General features: G+C 36.0%; 1 protein-coding gene across 1 annotated transcript in view; it reads left to right on the plus strand.

Annotated features, from left to right (window-relative positions):
• The first annotated feature begins 1,390 nt into the window (after positions 1-1,390).
• The window catches only part of LOC144254482 (steroid transmembrane transporter SLC22A24-like), a 38,795-nt gene continuing 24,462 nt past the window's right edge, over positions 1,391-15,723 (plus strand). The window contains exons 1-5 of the mRNA XM_077797693.1: positions 1,391-1,792; positions 2,618-2,721; positions 9,490-9,644; positions 9,744-9,912; positions 11,641-11,764. Of these exons, the coding sequence (XP_077653819.1) occupies positions 1,391-1,792; positions 2,618-2,721; positions 9,490-9,644; positions 9,744-9,912; positions 11,641-11,764 (954 nt within the window). The remainder of the gene's footprint in view (positions 1,793-2,617; positions 2,722-9,489; positions 9,645-9,743; positions 9,913-11,640; positions 11,765-15,723) is intronic.

Consider the following 15,723-nt stretch of genomic DNA (forward strand, 5'->3'; position numbering starts at 1 on the left):
AAAAAAAACCTACATAAACAAAAAGTATTGTGTCCATCACAACTAAAAATATTTTAAATAAAAATATGGTATATATTTAAGGAAACAGATGTTTGGCCTGATTTAAATACCATATAATGTATACATGTGTCAAAACATAAAAGGGTACCCAAAATATGTACATTTTTAATGCTTTTATGTATGACTTAAAAACATTTCATTTAAATTCTCAAAAAGTCATTTCCTGAAAGAATTTGTGCATTCTGGACAGAAATCTGCATTTTAAGATGTTGCACAGGTGATGGATTTAAAGTTAAAGAATAAAACCCTCTAGTTTGCATAATTAATTCCAGATATTCTGTTTGGTTGCTGTTTTGGTTTTGTTCAACCAGTTCAACTCCTACCATTATTAACCTGCATGTTCTTCACCTTTGGAATATCCTGCAGGTACAGTTATGTCAAACCTTTTTATATAATTAGGTACTTATAATTATGTACTTTCTTGATCAGAAACTCTCCTTTTAATCATTTATTTTCTCAGGAATTCTCCTTCACAAGTTCAAAGTTTTACTTCTAGAGGGATGACTCTCCTGTCCCATTCTACCAAGTAATAATTAAATATTTTCTGCGAAATTGGTTATGTGTTTATCTCTCACTAACTGTAACATAAGACCTTATAACAGCAAACTCATATACTATTTCCAAATTTGTAAGTAAGTACACTTTTATATTGATATAAAAGACCAAAAAGCTATTTGAATAAATTAATACATCTAATAAAATAAACTATGGCATAAAAGTTCTGTTTCCTTCCTCCCTGTCCCTTATACTTGTTTCCGTATTTCAAAAACTTTAAAATCACTGTCACTATTTAAACTGAAACAGAATTTCAGTTACCAATAGTGAGCATTTGTATTCAATATCCCTCTTTCCTTTATTTTAACCAAGAATATTTATCAGTAACTTCTAGTGAAAATTCAGTCCTAACTAAGAAAAGCCATGCTCTATCATTTACACAGTAATATCAGAAAGCTTTTTACTTTTGAGGTTCCAACATTCCTTTTCTAAAAAGGACAGATCATTGAAAGGTATGTTTAGGGTCATTTGGAGATTACACCCGCTGAAAGCCCACTGTTGACTTCTCATAAAGCTCAAAGGTCAGAATCATTCACAGAGTAATCTTTTAAGCAGGTTCAGTTGTCAGCAAGTAGAAGTCTCGTTGCCAAATATTTCTGTAAATTGAAGCTATCTGCCTGTCTAAACCCATTATTCTGCAGCAGTGAGTAATAGAACATCAAGGAGAAAGTTGAATGAGGATCAACATATTATAGGTCTTGGAAAAGAAGCATTTTCTCTTTCTGAATTTGCCTTCATAAAGTGATTCCTATAGGTGATCCCCTGTTCAGCCTCGATGTCCTTTGAAGAGCTCCTGGATCAAGCTGGAGGCCTGGGGAGATTCCAAATCTTTCAGCTAGTTCTCTTTTGTATCACCAACATCCTAACATACCCACATATTGTACTGGAGAATTTCACTGCAGCAATTCCTGATCATCGCTGCTGGGTCCAGATTCTGGACAATGACACTTCCTCTGGTAATGACACTGGGACCCTCAGCCAAGATGCCCTCCTGAGGATTTCCATTCCCCTGGACTCAAACCTGAAACCAGAGAAATGCCGTCGCTTCATCCATCCCCAGTGGCAGCTCCTTCACCTGAATGAAACTGTCACCAACACAGCTGAGGCAGACACAGAGCCCTGTGTGGATGGCTGGGTGTATGACAGAAGCTACTTCCCCTCCACCATCATAACTGAGGTAAGGTGCCTCATCCCAATATACTGTTTGTATGATCAAAGAGTTGGGAGGTAATACCAAGAAGGGTCTTCCTTTAAACATTTAGTCCTTCTGCAGGTAGCAATTGCTTATCTACTTACTCTATGATGCTGTTGAGAATGTACAGTATTGGAGTTAATGAACTGAACAAACAAAACATATACCTATAATTATCATTTAATCTAGTGAGAAACATCTATAATTTTAAAAGTATTCAAATGTTATACTAAGTCACTGGTTCTCAGTGCTGAAAAACTGACCCTGAGAGCCAATAAATCAGAATCTCTGGGCATAGGATCCAAAACCTAGTGTTTTTGATGTTCTTTAAGTGATTCAATGTGTGGCCAAGGATGAGAGATATTGTAGTAGTTGAAGTATGGACTGCTGAGAAAAGTCAAAGGCAGGACCCTAAGTCACTTACATGATAAGGAAAAAAGTTAGAGTTTAAAAAATTTTGGTAATTGTGTTTTTATATGTTTTAATTGTAGTAGCTAATGAATATGTATAAGTTAATAGAATAAAGAGAGTTGGTGGCCTGAAGCTAAAATTGAATAAAGTCATGCAGAAAAAAGGTGCAGAATATTGGAAGCATATGAGGCAAGAGAGAGGCAAGTGCACTTGAAGGGCTGTAATAAGTGGAGGAAGGGCGACCAGGGGAGAGTGACTATAGGTGAAGCCAGACATCAGGGCAGGATCCACATAGCAGAGATCATATGAGGGAGTTTGCACTCTGTTTTCACTGACTGAAAAGTTTTTAAAGGCTCAAAACCTTCTAAAACTCCACTGTGCTTTTTTATTTTCCTCCAGTGGGACCTGGTTTGTGAATCCCAGTCATTAAAATCAGTGGTTCAAACTCTGTTTATGACTGGGTCACTGTTGGGAGGTCTGATATATAGCCTTCTTTCAGACAGGTGAGTGACACTTTTCTTTCTTTTGGACTCTTGATTAAATTAAGTATTCAGTAAATTCTTATTTCTTTTTTTTATTGGTTGTTCAAAACATTACAAAGCTCTTGACATATCATCTTTCATACATTTGATTCAAGTGGGTTATGAACTCCCATTTTTAGCCCGTATACAGATTGCAGAATCGCATCGGTTACACATCCACGTTTTTACATATTGCCATACTAGTGACTGTTGTATTCTGCTACCATGGAAATGGAAGGAGACCCTCATTGTTATACAAAATTACATATAAGAGGATGTGAGGGGAAAGGGAAAAAAAGAAAAAAATAAGGGAGAGAAATGAATTACAGTAGATGGGGTAGAGAGAGAAGATGGGAGGGGAGGGGAGGGGGATAGTGGAGGATAGGAAAGGTAGCAGAAATACTTATTTCTTTATTTAAGAAATCTTGACGAGGTCTCTGTGCTTTGCACTGAACTGTGAACTGGACTCACTTTCTGACTCTAGCAAACTAAGTATTAGCGCTTAATACATACACTGGAAGTTAAAACTTGTTGTGAAAAGTTATTTTTTCTGCATTAAGGAGACAGAAAACGGTATGTTAATCATATTAATTTCAGGGGGCAATTTGCAGAGCAAATCTACAAAGTGAGGTGTATGACTAACAGTTCAACAAAGGGAAAGAAAGTAGAGTTCAGGTAGAAGGCACTTGCATGTTTAAAAGTATGTTCCTGGTCTTGGCAATATTCTGAACCACCTAGATTCTGTAAGATAAATGAGCATAGATATTTTTATACCGGCCATAATTTCACACATGCAGTGTAGGCACACATACAGAGGTAATCATCATTATAAAATCTGAATCTGAGGATTGAGTAGCACTGTGTCCCTGATGGGATGGTAAGTCACTGGACCTGTAACCTGGATGCTGGTCCTTGTGAAATGACTTTAATAGGTAACATTTGTAACCATATTTTTGTAATCAGAAATGTTAATTATTAAGAAGTTAGGAGGATGAAACTTGGAGGTGAGAAGTTTGTGGCTTCTAGCACCCTGCCAGAGCTACAGAAGGCAGTCAACCATGGCTCTCATCCACACATGTCTCCCACAAGAACACTGATGGGAGTGCTGTTTCTGAAATCCACCTAGTATTCTCAGTTCAAAATTGTGACTTTGAGCATACAAGAGATAATTGGTGCCTGTATGGCTTTCTAGATCAGAGAGTTCATTTCCCCCTGGTTTTCAGGTCTCTGTACTACCAATTTGTATTGGAGAATGAATTAACAAAACAGTAAAAAGAAATATATGAATAAGTAAGTTTTCTTTGAGCATAGATTCAGGTTACTACCCATAAACAGTAGAATAAAAATGTATTATATTCATATAAATTTCTATTGAGCCACAAGAAAGAACAAACTACTGCCACATGCAATAACAGGGGCAATATTACATAACCCAGGACTATATAATACATGATTTCAAGTTCCATGAAGACCAAAGCATACAGAATAATATATGGTGTTAAAGTTCATGATCTTAGATATCTTTGGTGAGAATGGTGTCCAGGAGAATGTCCAAGAACAACTTCATGAGACTGATGTTCTATTGATTTAGGACTGGTTAAATAGAATGGTTTTGTGAAAATAATTAAACTTGTAAACGTTTGATATCTACACTTTTATGTGTAATTCAAACCTCAATGAAATACTTAATAAGGGATGTAACAATGGTAGGGATGTAACTATTGAATTAGAAGTATAATTTGATAGAAGGCAATAGTAGCAGCCAGGAAACAAGTTGTAAAAGGATTAACTTCAGTACTGATGACAGAGATTTGTAAGATGGCCCTTTCAGATCTAAAGTAGTAAATGATGGAAGGCAATAAAGAAATTTACTTTATTAATTATTTTAATTCACAAATATATGGAATACATTAATTTGGTATATTTATATACATTAAATACATACAGTGTGTAATTATCACGACAATGTAGTCAATATTTCCATCACCTTAAATATTTAAAAAATGTTTATAAACACATAATAATTGTACTATGAAGTACTATGTGATATTTCATTTTATGTATGCCTTATATAATAATAAAATCCAGGTAATGAACATTTCCATCTCCTTATCATTATTTTGGTTTGGAGCTTTCAAGCTCCTCTCTTCTAGTGATTCATAAAATATACTATAGGTCATTGTGAATAATAGTTGCCCAATTTTGCTCTAAAACATTAGAATTTATTACTGCCATCCACTTGTGCTTTGGTGCCAATTTTTCAACTTCCTTCTACACCCACTCACCTCCCCCTGCTTCTAATACCAGAAGTTATGGAGTTCAAACCCCCTATCAAATGAAGGGACCTCTGCATTTCTGACAAATAACCACCCAGTTTCTTAGAACACTTTAGAGTATGTGTAGCTCACATTTGAAGCTAGCATTTGGCATGCATTAATAACACACATTTTATCCACACACTATGTTGACCTGTGTCTTCTCAAGCTTGAAAATTTTCTGCCTTTCTTACACAGGTAATAGCCAGTGATTTTCTGTCATACATAGAATAAAACCCTGAGTTTCTTATCAAGTCTTGCCATTCTGTCATATGGCCCCAGCCTCCCTTCCTCACCTTGTCTACCCACTTCTCCATTCTCTGCTAGTCTTCAGAACATCTAGCTGGATTCTACCACATGGCATTTACATTTTCTATTCCTTCTGCCTATAATACTTTCCCCTGTGCACTTGTCAGCCCAACTCAGAATCAAATCTTACCTTCTGAAACGTCTCTTCCCTGATTCCCTATTTAGTGGTACTTCTACCCATGTTATTCTTGTTGCAATTCCCAGCCTTTAAATTTAATGGGTGTGTGGACTCTCTCTTGTCCAGCAAGGAGGTCCACAAAACTGGGTACAGGAGTGTGTGGCTGTGGAGTCCCTAAACAAGTTCTCTGGAGGCCAAGCAGGAAGCAGGTCTGATTTTATTACACAGTTACCACGTATTTATACTAGGGCAATAGCTAAGCAGATTACTGGTAGACACCAATGCAATTTCTGATAACTATCCTTGTAGCAAGCAATTGAGGAGTGAGCCGTGGAGCAAGCACAGGCCTCACGCCCATGGTCTCACACCCAAAGCTGTGCTTACAGGGTAAGCAGTCTGCTACTCACATGCCTAGCATGAGTCGAGTGGCCTGCCACTCAGATGCCCTTAATGTATGCCATGTGTGCAGTACTCCATGCACTTATCCCCACAAATGGGAATTTTATAACTTTCCTTTTAAATGTCTTATTTCTCCACTGAGTGGTAGCAAGGATCAACTGTCTATCGAAGTATCCCAGAGGAGAGATGATAGGAGTCTAAAGTATGTAGATATCTTGGAGATGGAAAGAAGGAGTTGGATTTGGGGAATGTAGAGGCATCAAGACCTTCTGGAGATTAAGATTATTTTCCACTATTGTAGACTTACTAGTGAGAGAAATGGAAGAATCAAAGAGGATATAAGCTTCTGGCCTGAAAAAATGACTAGACACTAGAATTAATGCCACTGTAGAAGAAGGAAGATAACTAGAGAAGAAGTGGAGAAATGTTGGTAGAGAAAATTTAGAAATCTCTGTTGTGTTGGACTTGCTGAGTGGGAGCTATTTGGCATTGTTTCGGTCAGCTTTTTTTGGTGCTGTGACTAAAAGAGCCAAAAAAAAAGCAAATTTAGAGGATAAATGTTTATCTTGGGGCTCACAGTTTCAGAGGTCTCAGTCCATAGGTGGCTGACTCCATTCCTTGAAGTATCATGGTGGAAGAATATAGTGGAGGAAAGTATTAGCCAGGAACATAGCACAAAAGGGGAGTGGGGGAGAGAGAGAGAGAGAGAGAGAGAGAGAGAGAGAGAGAGAGAGAGAGAGAGAGAGAGAAAACTCTCCTTACCAAGACAAAATATAAACTCCAAAGGCATACCACTAGTGACCTACCTCTTGTTAGCCACATGCTACTCAACTATAGTTACCACCCAGTTAGTCCATTCAACTGGATTTATGCACCAATTGGTTAATACTCCCATATCCCAATCATTTCACCTCTGAACTTTCTTGGATTGTCTCACACACATCAACTTTTTGGGAACAGCTTACATCTGTTCACATCTAAACCATAATATATATATATATATATATATATATATATATATATATATATATATATATATACTTTTTTTTTTTCAGGTATCTAGTTGTACACGTACATTTGGGCCATAGAAAAGTTCAAGGCTGTGAATATCTTGAAATTTGCTATCATACAAATATTTGTATAGTTAGAGGAGTGAGGATAGGAAAAAATATCAATTACTACAGTGATACAAAGTAGTTTAAACCTGCCTAAAGCAATAACTCACCATGTGCACCACTCTACATCACTGTAACTGAACAGGTGTTGTTGCCTCACATGATCAGGCAAGTTTTCCAGTCCTGACATCTTTCTTCTTCAGATTTCAAATGCACACAAATTTATTTATTATGTACAATTCAGTATCCATCTATACCCTTCTTCCTTGTACTCAAGGATAATGTCATTATTCTCATCTACAATGTTCTTATTGGTTTGGGAAAAGACTCTTTTCCTTGTGTATTCCCATTCATGTCCATGAATTTCCATTAATCTCCATTCCCATCTGTCATGGCAGAGAAATGTCCCATGTTTTTACTATTTCTCTTTCTACATGCTATGAAATATGTGATGTTTTTTAGTATGAAAGATTTCAAATGTATATAAGATGTATATTTTTTGTCTAATCTCTTTATTACTTTTTATCATTCACCACTAAGTTCTTTTTGGTCTACTTATATTTCCATGTATGTAATCTTTTGTTTCAAAGTAACCCAGAGCTCCCCATGATAAGCTCCCAACACTTTCCCTATTCTATTTTCCAGTGTTGGTTTCTTTGATTCCCACAGCATCCCTAAAACCACACCTATCTATTGAAACAGGTTTTCCTCAGGTGAGGCTGACCTTAAACTTGTGATTCTACCTCAGCATCCTGAGTCACCACCATGCCTGGCAATGAGATTTAAAAATTTGCATCAGTTTTAGGTTTACAGAAATATTGGGTCCAAAGTACAGATAGTTCCCAATATCCCCTCCCACAAACAACCTCACATATTATTAGCATCTTACATTAGTGTAATGAGTTTATTATATGTGATAGACCAATATTTATATGGTATTGACTAAAGCCCATGGTTTACAACAGGACACAATCTTGGTGTTACATGGTTTTAGGGGTTTTGGCAAAAGTATAAAGCCATGTAGCTACCAACAGAGTATCTCTTTTAAAATATCCTGTTCTCTACCTGTTCATCCTTTCCACTCAAGCTCTGGTAACCATTACCAGAAGAATTTAGTTGTTATTAATTGTCTACTGATTATGTTTCATTTCTCAATATTCCAGTGATTGTTTCATCCTCAATCATGGCTTGTAAAAAGACACTTCTATCTTGAATTCTCTTATTCAAGTTTAGTAACACAATGTATGTGGCAAGAACCTACATTTTGTAACAGAAGGTAACATAGTTCATAAGACTTTTAATGACTTAGATTGCTAAGTAACAAAGGTTATAGGGAAAATGTTCAAAAGTAAAATTTTGTCCAGGTATTAATGTCCTAGTCAGCTTTTTCACTGTTGTGAGTAAAGGATCCAATCAGAACAACTGTAGAGGAAGAAAAGTTTATTTGAGAGCTCACCGTTTTAGAGGTCCTTAGACCATAGAAAGACAGCTCCATTCCTTGAAGCTGGAGGCAAGGCAGAATATGATGTGTGTGGCAGAGGGAAGCATCTCTCATTGTAAACAGGAAGCAGAGAGAGATGGCTGTCACCAGATGAAAATATATTCATCATAACTGTGACTCTAATAAACCACTTCCTCCAGCCACACCCCACCTGCCTCCATTTAGCACTCAGTTAATCCCACCATGGATTAACTCACTGATTAGTTTAATTAGGTCATTTCTTTTCCAAACATTCTTGCATTGTCTCACATGTGAGATTTTGAAGACACCACATCTAAACCATAAAAATTAACATTACTGAAAACTTTGTATCAGCTCATGGAACTTTGTCCAAGTTAACTCCAGAATGAGACCCTTCCCTGGAGCTTCAAGACACAAATATTTCCCTGTTCTTTTTGTGTGATATGTCCTTCAGTTTCTTATTCTCTGTCTCTCCTCTTGGACCTCCTATCAGTTCCTGTGCTAAAGGGAACAGTTGCCAGGTCGTCTTCTGAAACACATTTCCAGAGGCCTATGAACACTGACATGGCCCACAGTAGTGGTTATGCCATCTATCTGCAACTTTGATGTATTGTCTTCCCACACTTCCTTTCAAATTCTTCAGCATTTACCTAAAGATTACACAGATCCAAGTATGGATCTCTTGATTTCACTCCTCAGCACTCTGAACATGACACATAAATCCACTTTCCTAAGTGAACGTTTTTAAAACAAACATTTGTTATGACCTCCCCTATTTCCTCTTCTTGATATGGCTCCATATGGCATCAGAGTCCTCTGCCATGTGCTTTGCTGTGCATTCTGACATCATTCTAAGATTAGCAGGGATGCTTACATCTGTGATTTTTGTTGTTGACTAGTATAATGATTATGCTAGACCATAAGTACAATCTCCTATTTGTTAAATATTTTACCCTAGTTATTTTATCTTTTCTTGTTTTCCACATATTATTTTTGTTCTGAAATAAGCTTACCTGTTCCAATCTTTCTTAGGTTTGGGCGGAAGGTGGTCTATCTGTGGTGCTTACTCCAGCTGGGCATCGTTGACACAGCAGCAGCCTTCGCCCCCACCTTCCTCATTTACTGCATATTACGCTTCTGGGCTGGGTTGAGTGTCATGACTATTATGATAAATTCATTTTGTCTCAGTAAGTCAATAATTTGAGACTTTCATTTTCTCCATGCCTGAATTGACTGTGAAATTACCCTTTGCCTGGAATGACAATTATGTACATATTTTATTCCAGTGTCAGAATGGACAACATCCAAAAGGAAGTCTGTGGGAATAGTCCTGATGATGTCTTCCTACAATATTGGGCAGATGTTCCTTGGAGGACTGGCTTTTGCCATTAGAAGCTGGCACACACTGCATCTGGCTATGTCTGTACCCTTGCTTGTCCTCCTCTTCCCCTCCAGGTATGAACAATCTCCACATTCTTTACAAGAGAGGCCAAGGTGATAACAGAAGGGCTATGTCACTGGGTATGTTTTTGGTTCCAATATTGGTCCCTATTAACACCCTTTGAGCCATCCAAGGTGCAAGAGAGGAAATAGGATGGCAATTTGAATGGTGGTTGGCACTATGCATCATCATTTTTGTATAATAGGCAGAAAATTGACAATGAATAATTGTAATACAAAAATAAAGCATTTTATTATACTTCTATGAGTGCAGTATGATAATACATAATAGTGGAGTTCATTGTGACATACTCATAAATGCACATAATATAATTTCCTATGTCTCATTTTCCCTTACCTCCCTTTTCCCTGCCCTCTAACTCCATTCCTTATGGTCTCTCTTCTACATGTTTACTTTCTTAATTGGTTCACTATTATCATATATAAACATGGAGCTCATTGTGATTTGTTTATACATGCACATATCACACTTTGGTTGATTTCAATGCCCAGCATCTCTCCTTGGCAACCCTCATTCTTGCCTGTCTTACTCTGCTATACTGTTCTCCCTTCTATTCTCATGAGCTCCTTTTATTTTTCCCTCTTTTTTCCTCTTTACCTCTCACCTATGAAAGAAAACATTCAATCTTTGGCTTTCTGAGTCTGGCTTATTTCACTTAGCATTATGCTTTCCAGTTCCATTTATTTACCAGCAAATAACATAATTTCATTCTTCTTTATGGCTGAATAAAAGTCTATGTGTGTATATACCATATTTTCTTTATCTGTTCATCTGTTGATGGACACTAACAATGGTTTTATAACTTAGCTATTGTAAATTGCACTCCTACAAACATTGAAATTCATGTATCACTAGAGTATACTGAATTGGGGGTTTTGGCATAAATTTCCTAAGTGTGGAACAGCTGAGTCATGTGGTGGTCCCATTTCTAGTTTTTTGAGAAATTTCCATAATGTTTTCCAAAGTGATTTTACCAATTTGCAGTCCTACCAATGATTAATGTTATTTTATTCAGTTTTTTTGTCACTGTGATTTAAAGACCAACCAACAATTGTAATTATCTTTTCACATTGTTCATTATTAGTGTATATGAATACAACTGACCTTCTGTGTTGACTTTGTATTATGCTATTTGGCTGCATTTTCTATTCATTAGCTAAAATATCTTTTTTTTCTGGAATCTTCAGGATTTTTTTTACATGGAAGACCATATCATCTGCAAACAGATAATTTTACTTTCTCATTTTTTAATTAGATGCTTTTTATTTCTTTTTCTTGCCTAATTAGTACATATATAATTTTCAGCACTATGTTGAAAATAAGTGGTGAAAGTGGGCATGCTTGCCTTATTTCTGATCTCTGAGAAAAATCTTTTAGTCTTTCACCATTGAGTATGATGTTCACTGACTTGGGTCCTACAAAAACATTATGATATGTGAATTATAGATAAAAATTATATATCAAAAAATTGGAATGCAAATGGATGATTTATACCATTTGATCTTTGTTTACTGATCTCTATAATTATTTTCACACATTAATGGACAGATATGTCCCTGATCTTAGTGAAAGACAAGTCCAGTGGAAAAGGAAGATTTGGTTAGAAATTACACAGCCACAATAATAAAGTATGTATAAATGGAAAGGCAAATGAATTTCAAGGTTGTGTGAAAATTAAGTAGTTGAATATTTATTGTACCTTTCTTGTCTTCTTTAATCAGGAAGTTGGTGGAGTCCTTCCGGTGGCTGATTGTCACAAATCAGCTAGAAAAGGGTGTAAAGGAACTTAGAAGAGTTGCATACATAAATGGAAAAATGAATGCTGAAGAGACCCTGACCATAGAGGTGATCTAGAAGGGGGATTGGGATGAAATGACATGACCTCATAATCACACTAGGCTATGTTCCTGGGTCTCTGGGGGTGACTAAAGGGTCTGAATGAGAATGCTGAATGAGCTCTTACATTCCTGTCCTGGTTTTCCATGGATTCATTGTAGAAAGGGGATCTTGAAAAAATGTATCAGGTATTTGGACATAGATGTTGCAATTCATTCATGGGAGTACACAAATTGTACCATAATTCATTCTCACTATTTAAATAAATCATGGTCCCTTTTAAAGAAAATCAGAAAGCTAGTAAGACAAAGAGTAGTTGACCATGAAAAAGATAGCATTAAAATTGTTTTTTAATTCTATCCATTTATTTATCAATTCAAAAAATATTTATTGTGCAACAAATGAATCACATACTCTTCTACACAATATAAACATGACAGTAAAATATATAAAATTCCTTTCCTAATTCTTTTGACATTTAACATTGTTCTCACTAGAGAGTAATAAAATTGAACCTCTGTGAAAAATCTTTGGACAAATCTTTTTTTCTTTTTTTTCTCCCTGAAGTTCCCTCCTCATGGGAGCCAGATTCTGATGTGGCTTATTCCAAAAATACTCTCATTAACACATTTAAAAATACTTATGCATCTCCTGTGTGCCAGCAGGTTAATATATATTAATAAGCAAATAAATCAGATTTTCTGCCTTTAAGGAACTTACATTTTAATTTGGGACAAAAATTAAGAGACAATTACAAAAAGAGTGATATGACAAGTCACGTGAAAAGAATTTTTGAGAGAACACAGCTTTAATGGACCAAAAAGTATTGGGGGTTAACTGATAAAAGGAAGGTAAAAGCATTTCAGGCATCACACAAAGTGCTTGGTGGAGGGACAACTAATAGACTTTCCCACATTAACCCTGAAAGAGAGTAAAATGCCCCAGAGAAGAAATTGTTATTAAAGGAAAACACAAAGGATAGATTCTATGGCTACAAAATTATTCTATCCTTCTTACCCACTAAATAAATTGACACATTCTCAATTTCCCCAAAAGTCTTATTTTTATACTATGTTCTTGAAGTCCAGAATATTTTTTAATTGCCATCATTTGAACTAAAGACTTTACACTTGATAGGAGAGCACTCTAACACTGAGATACACCCTGACCCCCAGAATCAAAATGCTTCAATGAGGTCCAAATGTGGATAAGACTACTTATGTGTTGTTCTCTAATCATAGAACCTGTATTTGTAAATACATGAAACTAAAGAGACAAAACACATGTCTGAAACATATCCAACATATACTGATAATATAAGTTTAGAATAACTACTGGAGACATTCCCATTCAAAAAGGAGATTTGAGATACAGAGTCTATAGCAATTATGAAATCAAGAAAGGCAAAGTTTAGAAATTCTTCGAGTAGGTTTAAAGGCTTGGAAAATTGAAGCAATTTGGCTCTCACAACCTCTTGTCCCTTGGCTCCAACTTCTGAATTTCTTCCCTCTCATAAAATGCATAAACATATTTTCATCTAAAAGATGTATTAAGTTAGCTTATCAGTGTAGCATTTTTGGGAGCCTTTCTCATTTGATAGTATTTCTGTTCCCTTCAGTCAAGGTGGAAATGTTTATTGTGACAAATATTTCTCAAAAACATTGTGGGAGCTCCTATGAACTTCATTGGGGTTTACAAAAAATTGTAACACTCTAACAAATATCTTTGATATAAACCCTTCTCGGCTTTGGGTGCCTGAAATGGCTGAAAGAAAACACATCTAATTATCTCAGAAGTTCTATTGTTTGTTTGAGATCTGATCCCCCTGAGATCTTGAGAAACATTGTACAGGAGGTGATGTATATGCTTATTACCCAATTTGTTCATGTATACAAAACATACATTGTGCTTTATAAATGTCAACTAAAGTTATAATTAAGTACTAAGAAATATTGTTCTTTCACATACTGGACCTTATCTGTAAATTATGATTCATTTCCAGCCATGTTTTCCCGAAAATGTTCCAAGGCTATTCCTCAATGGTAGTTTCAATTGCCAAATGGAAAGGCTGAAAAATCCTAGTTCTTTTTATTTAGTTTTATTTCAATTTACCTTGCTCTCCTTGCTTTTATTATTATCAAGAAATCAGAATATTTCAACCCACTGCCCAATTCTACATCCATTCCAAAAATTCAAGCTATTTTTTTACAGTGGCATTTCACTCCTAGTACCAACATGTAATGAAATGAGTTCTCTGTTTTTATGGAGTAAATTGTTCCTAAAAATATATTGTCTTAAAACAGCAACATGGGCAGTGATTATCAGGGTTCTGTGGTTAACAGTCTCTCGTAGTTTGTGGTCAAGATATTTATTGGGGGTGTAATATCACCTAAAGTCTCCCTGGAGGAAAACTTCACTTTCAAGACCAGTAACATGATTTGGGGAAGGATTAAGTTGCTCTCAGACTCTTGGAATAAGGACTTCATTCCCTGTCATATTGGTCTCACCAAAATAACAGCATTTAATTTAAATGTAGAGCTGGATAGGGGATCCAGCAAGGTAGAAGTCACAATTTTTCATTGTCTACCTTTGAAAGTAGTAATCCATTGCTTTTGGTGTATTCTGTTTACTGGTAACAAGTCACTATCTGCAATCCACAGTCAAGAAAAGGGGATTACAGAATCATGAAAATCAAGAGGTGGGGATTAATGAGGGCTACCTTTATTTTTCCACGTTTTTATTGGTGCATTATAGTTGTACATAATGGTGAGGCTCATATGAGAACAAAATATAACAATATAATTTAGTCAATATCATTCCCCAGTATTTCCTGTTTACCTAGCCTCCTACTCCCTCCCTTCTAATCTACTAATCTCTCTTTGATTTTTAGGAGGTACATCTCCACCTTTGTTTTCCTTCTTCCTCTCTAGTTTCTACATAGGAGGGAAAACATACAACCCTAACCTCTGAGTTTGACTTATTTTACCTAACATAATCTTCTCTAGTTGCATCCATTTTCTTGCAAATTACACAATTTCATTCTTTATGATAGATTTATACTCCCTTGTGCATATAGACAATATTTTTTAACCATTCATCTGTTGATGGACACCTAGGCTGGTCCCATTGTTTGGTTATTGTGAGTTGTGATGACATAAATATGTGTATGCATGTACCACTGTAGTATGGTGAGTAATTCTTTAGGATAAATACCAAGGAATGGTATATCTGGGGCACGTGATGCTTCTATTCCTAGACTTTTGAGGAACCTCCATACTGATTTCCATAATGGTTGTACTAATTTTTAGTTCCACCAACAGCCTAACAGTTTCCTTTATCTCCGCCACCTCTCCACCATATGTTATTGTTTGTATTCTTGATGGCTGCCATTGTAACAAGAGTGAGATGACATCTCAGTGTAGCTTTCATTTGCATTTACCTAATTTTTAAAAAATTTTGACTATTTTTTATTTACTTGTGGTCCATGTGAATATTTTGAGAAGTGTCTCTTCAATTTATTTGCCTATTTACCATTTAGGTTAGGGGTGTGTGTGTGTGTGTGTGTATGTGTGTGTGTGTGTGTATGTGTGTGTGTGTGTGTGTGTGTGTGTGTGTGTTTAGTTCTTTATGCATTTTGGAAATTAATCCTGTGTCAGAAGAGTAGCTGACAAAGATTCTCTTCCACTCACTTCACATTTTAATTGTTGTTTTCTTTGCTGTGCTGATTCTTTTTAATTTTATGCCACCCCATTTATTAATTCTGGGCATTATTTCCTGACTTTTGAGTGTCCTTTTGAAGGGTCAGTGACTATGTTGAAGTGTTGACCCTGTTTTATTCTAGAAGTTGCATAATTTATGGTATAATTCCAAAGGTTTTTGATCAATTTTTAGATGACTTTTATGCAGGATAAGAGATAGGGGTTTAGTTTCATGCTTCTACACTTGGTTAACCAGTTTTCCCAGCACCA

This window comes from Urocitellus parryii, chromosome 4 (assembly GCF_045843805.1).
Source record: "Urocitellus parryii isolate mUroPar1 chromosome 4, mUroPar1.hap1, whole genome shotgun sequence".
NCBI lineage: Eukaryota > Metazoa > Chordata > Mammalia > Rodentia > Sciuridae > Urocitellus > Urocitellus parryii.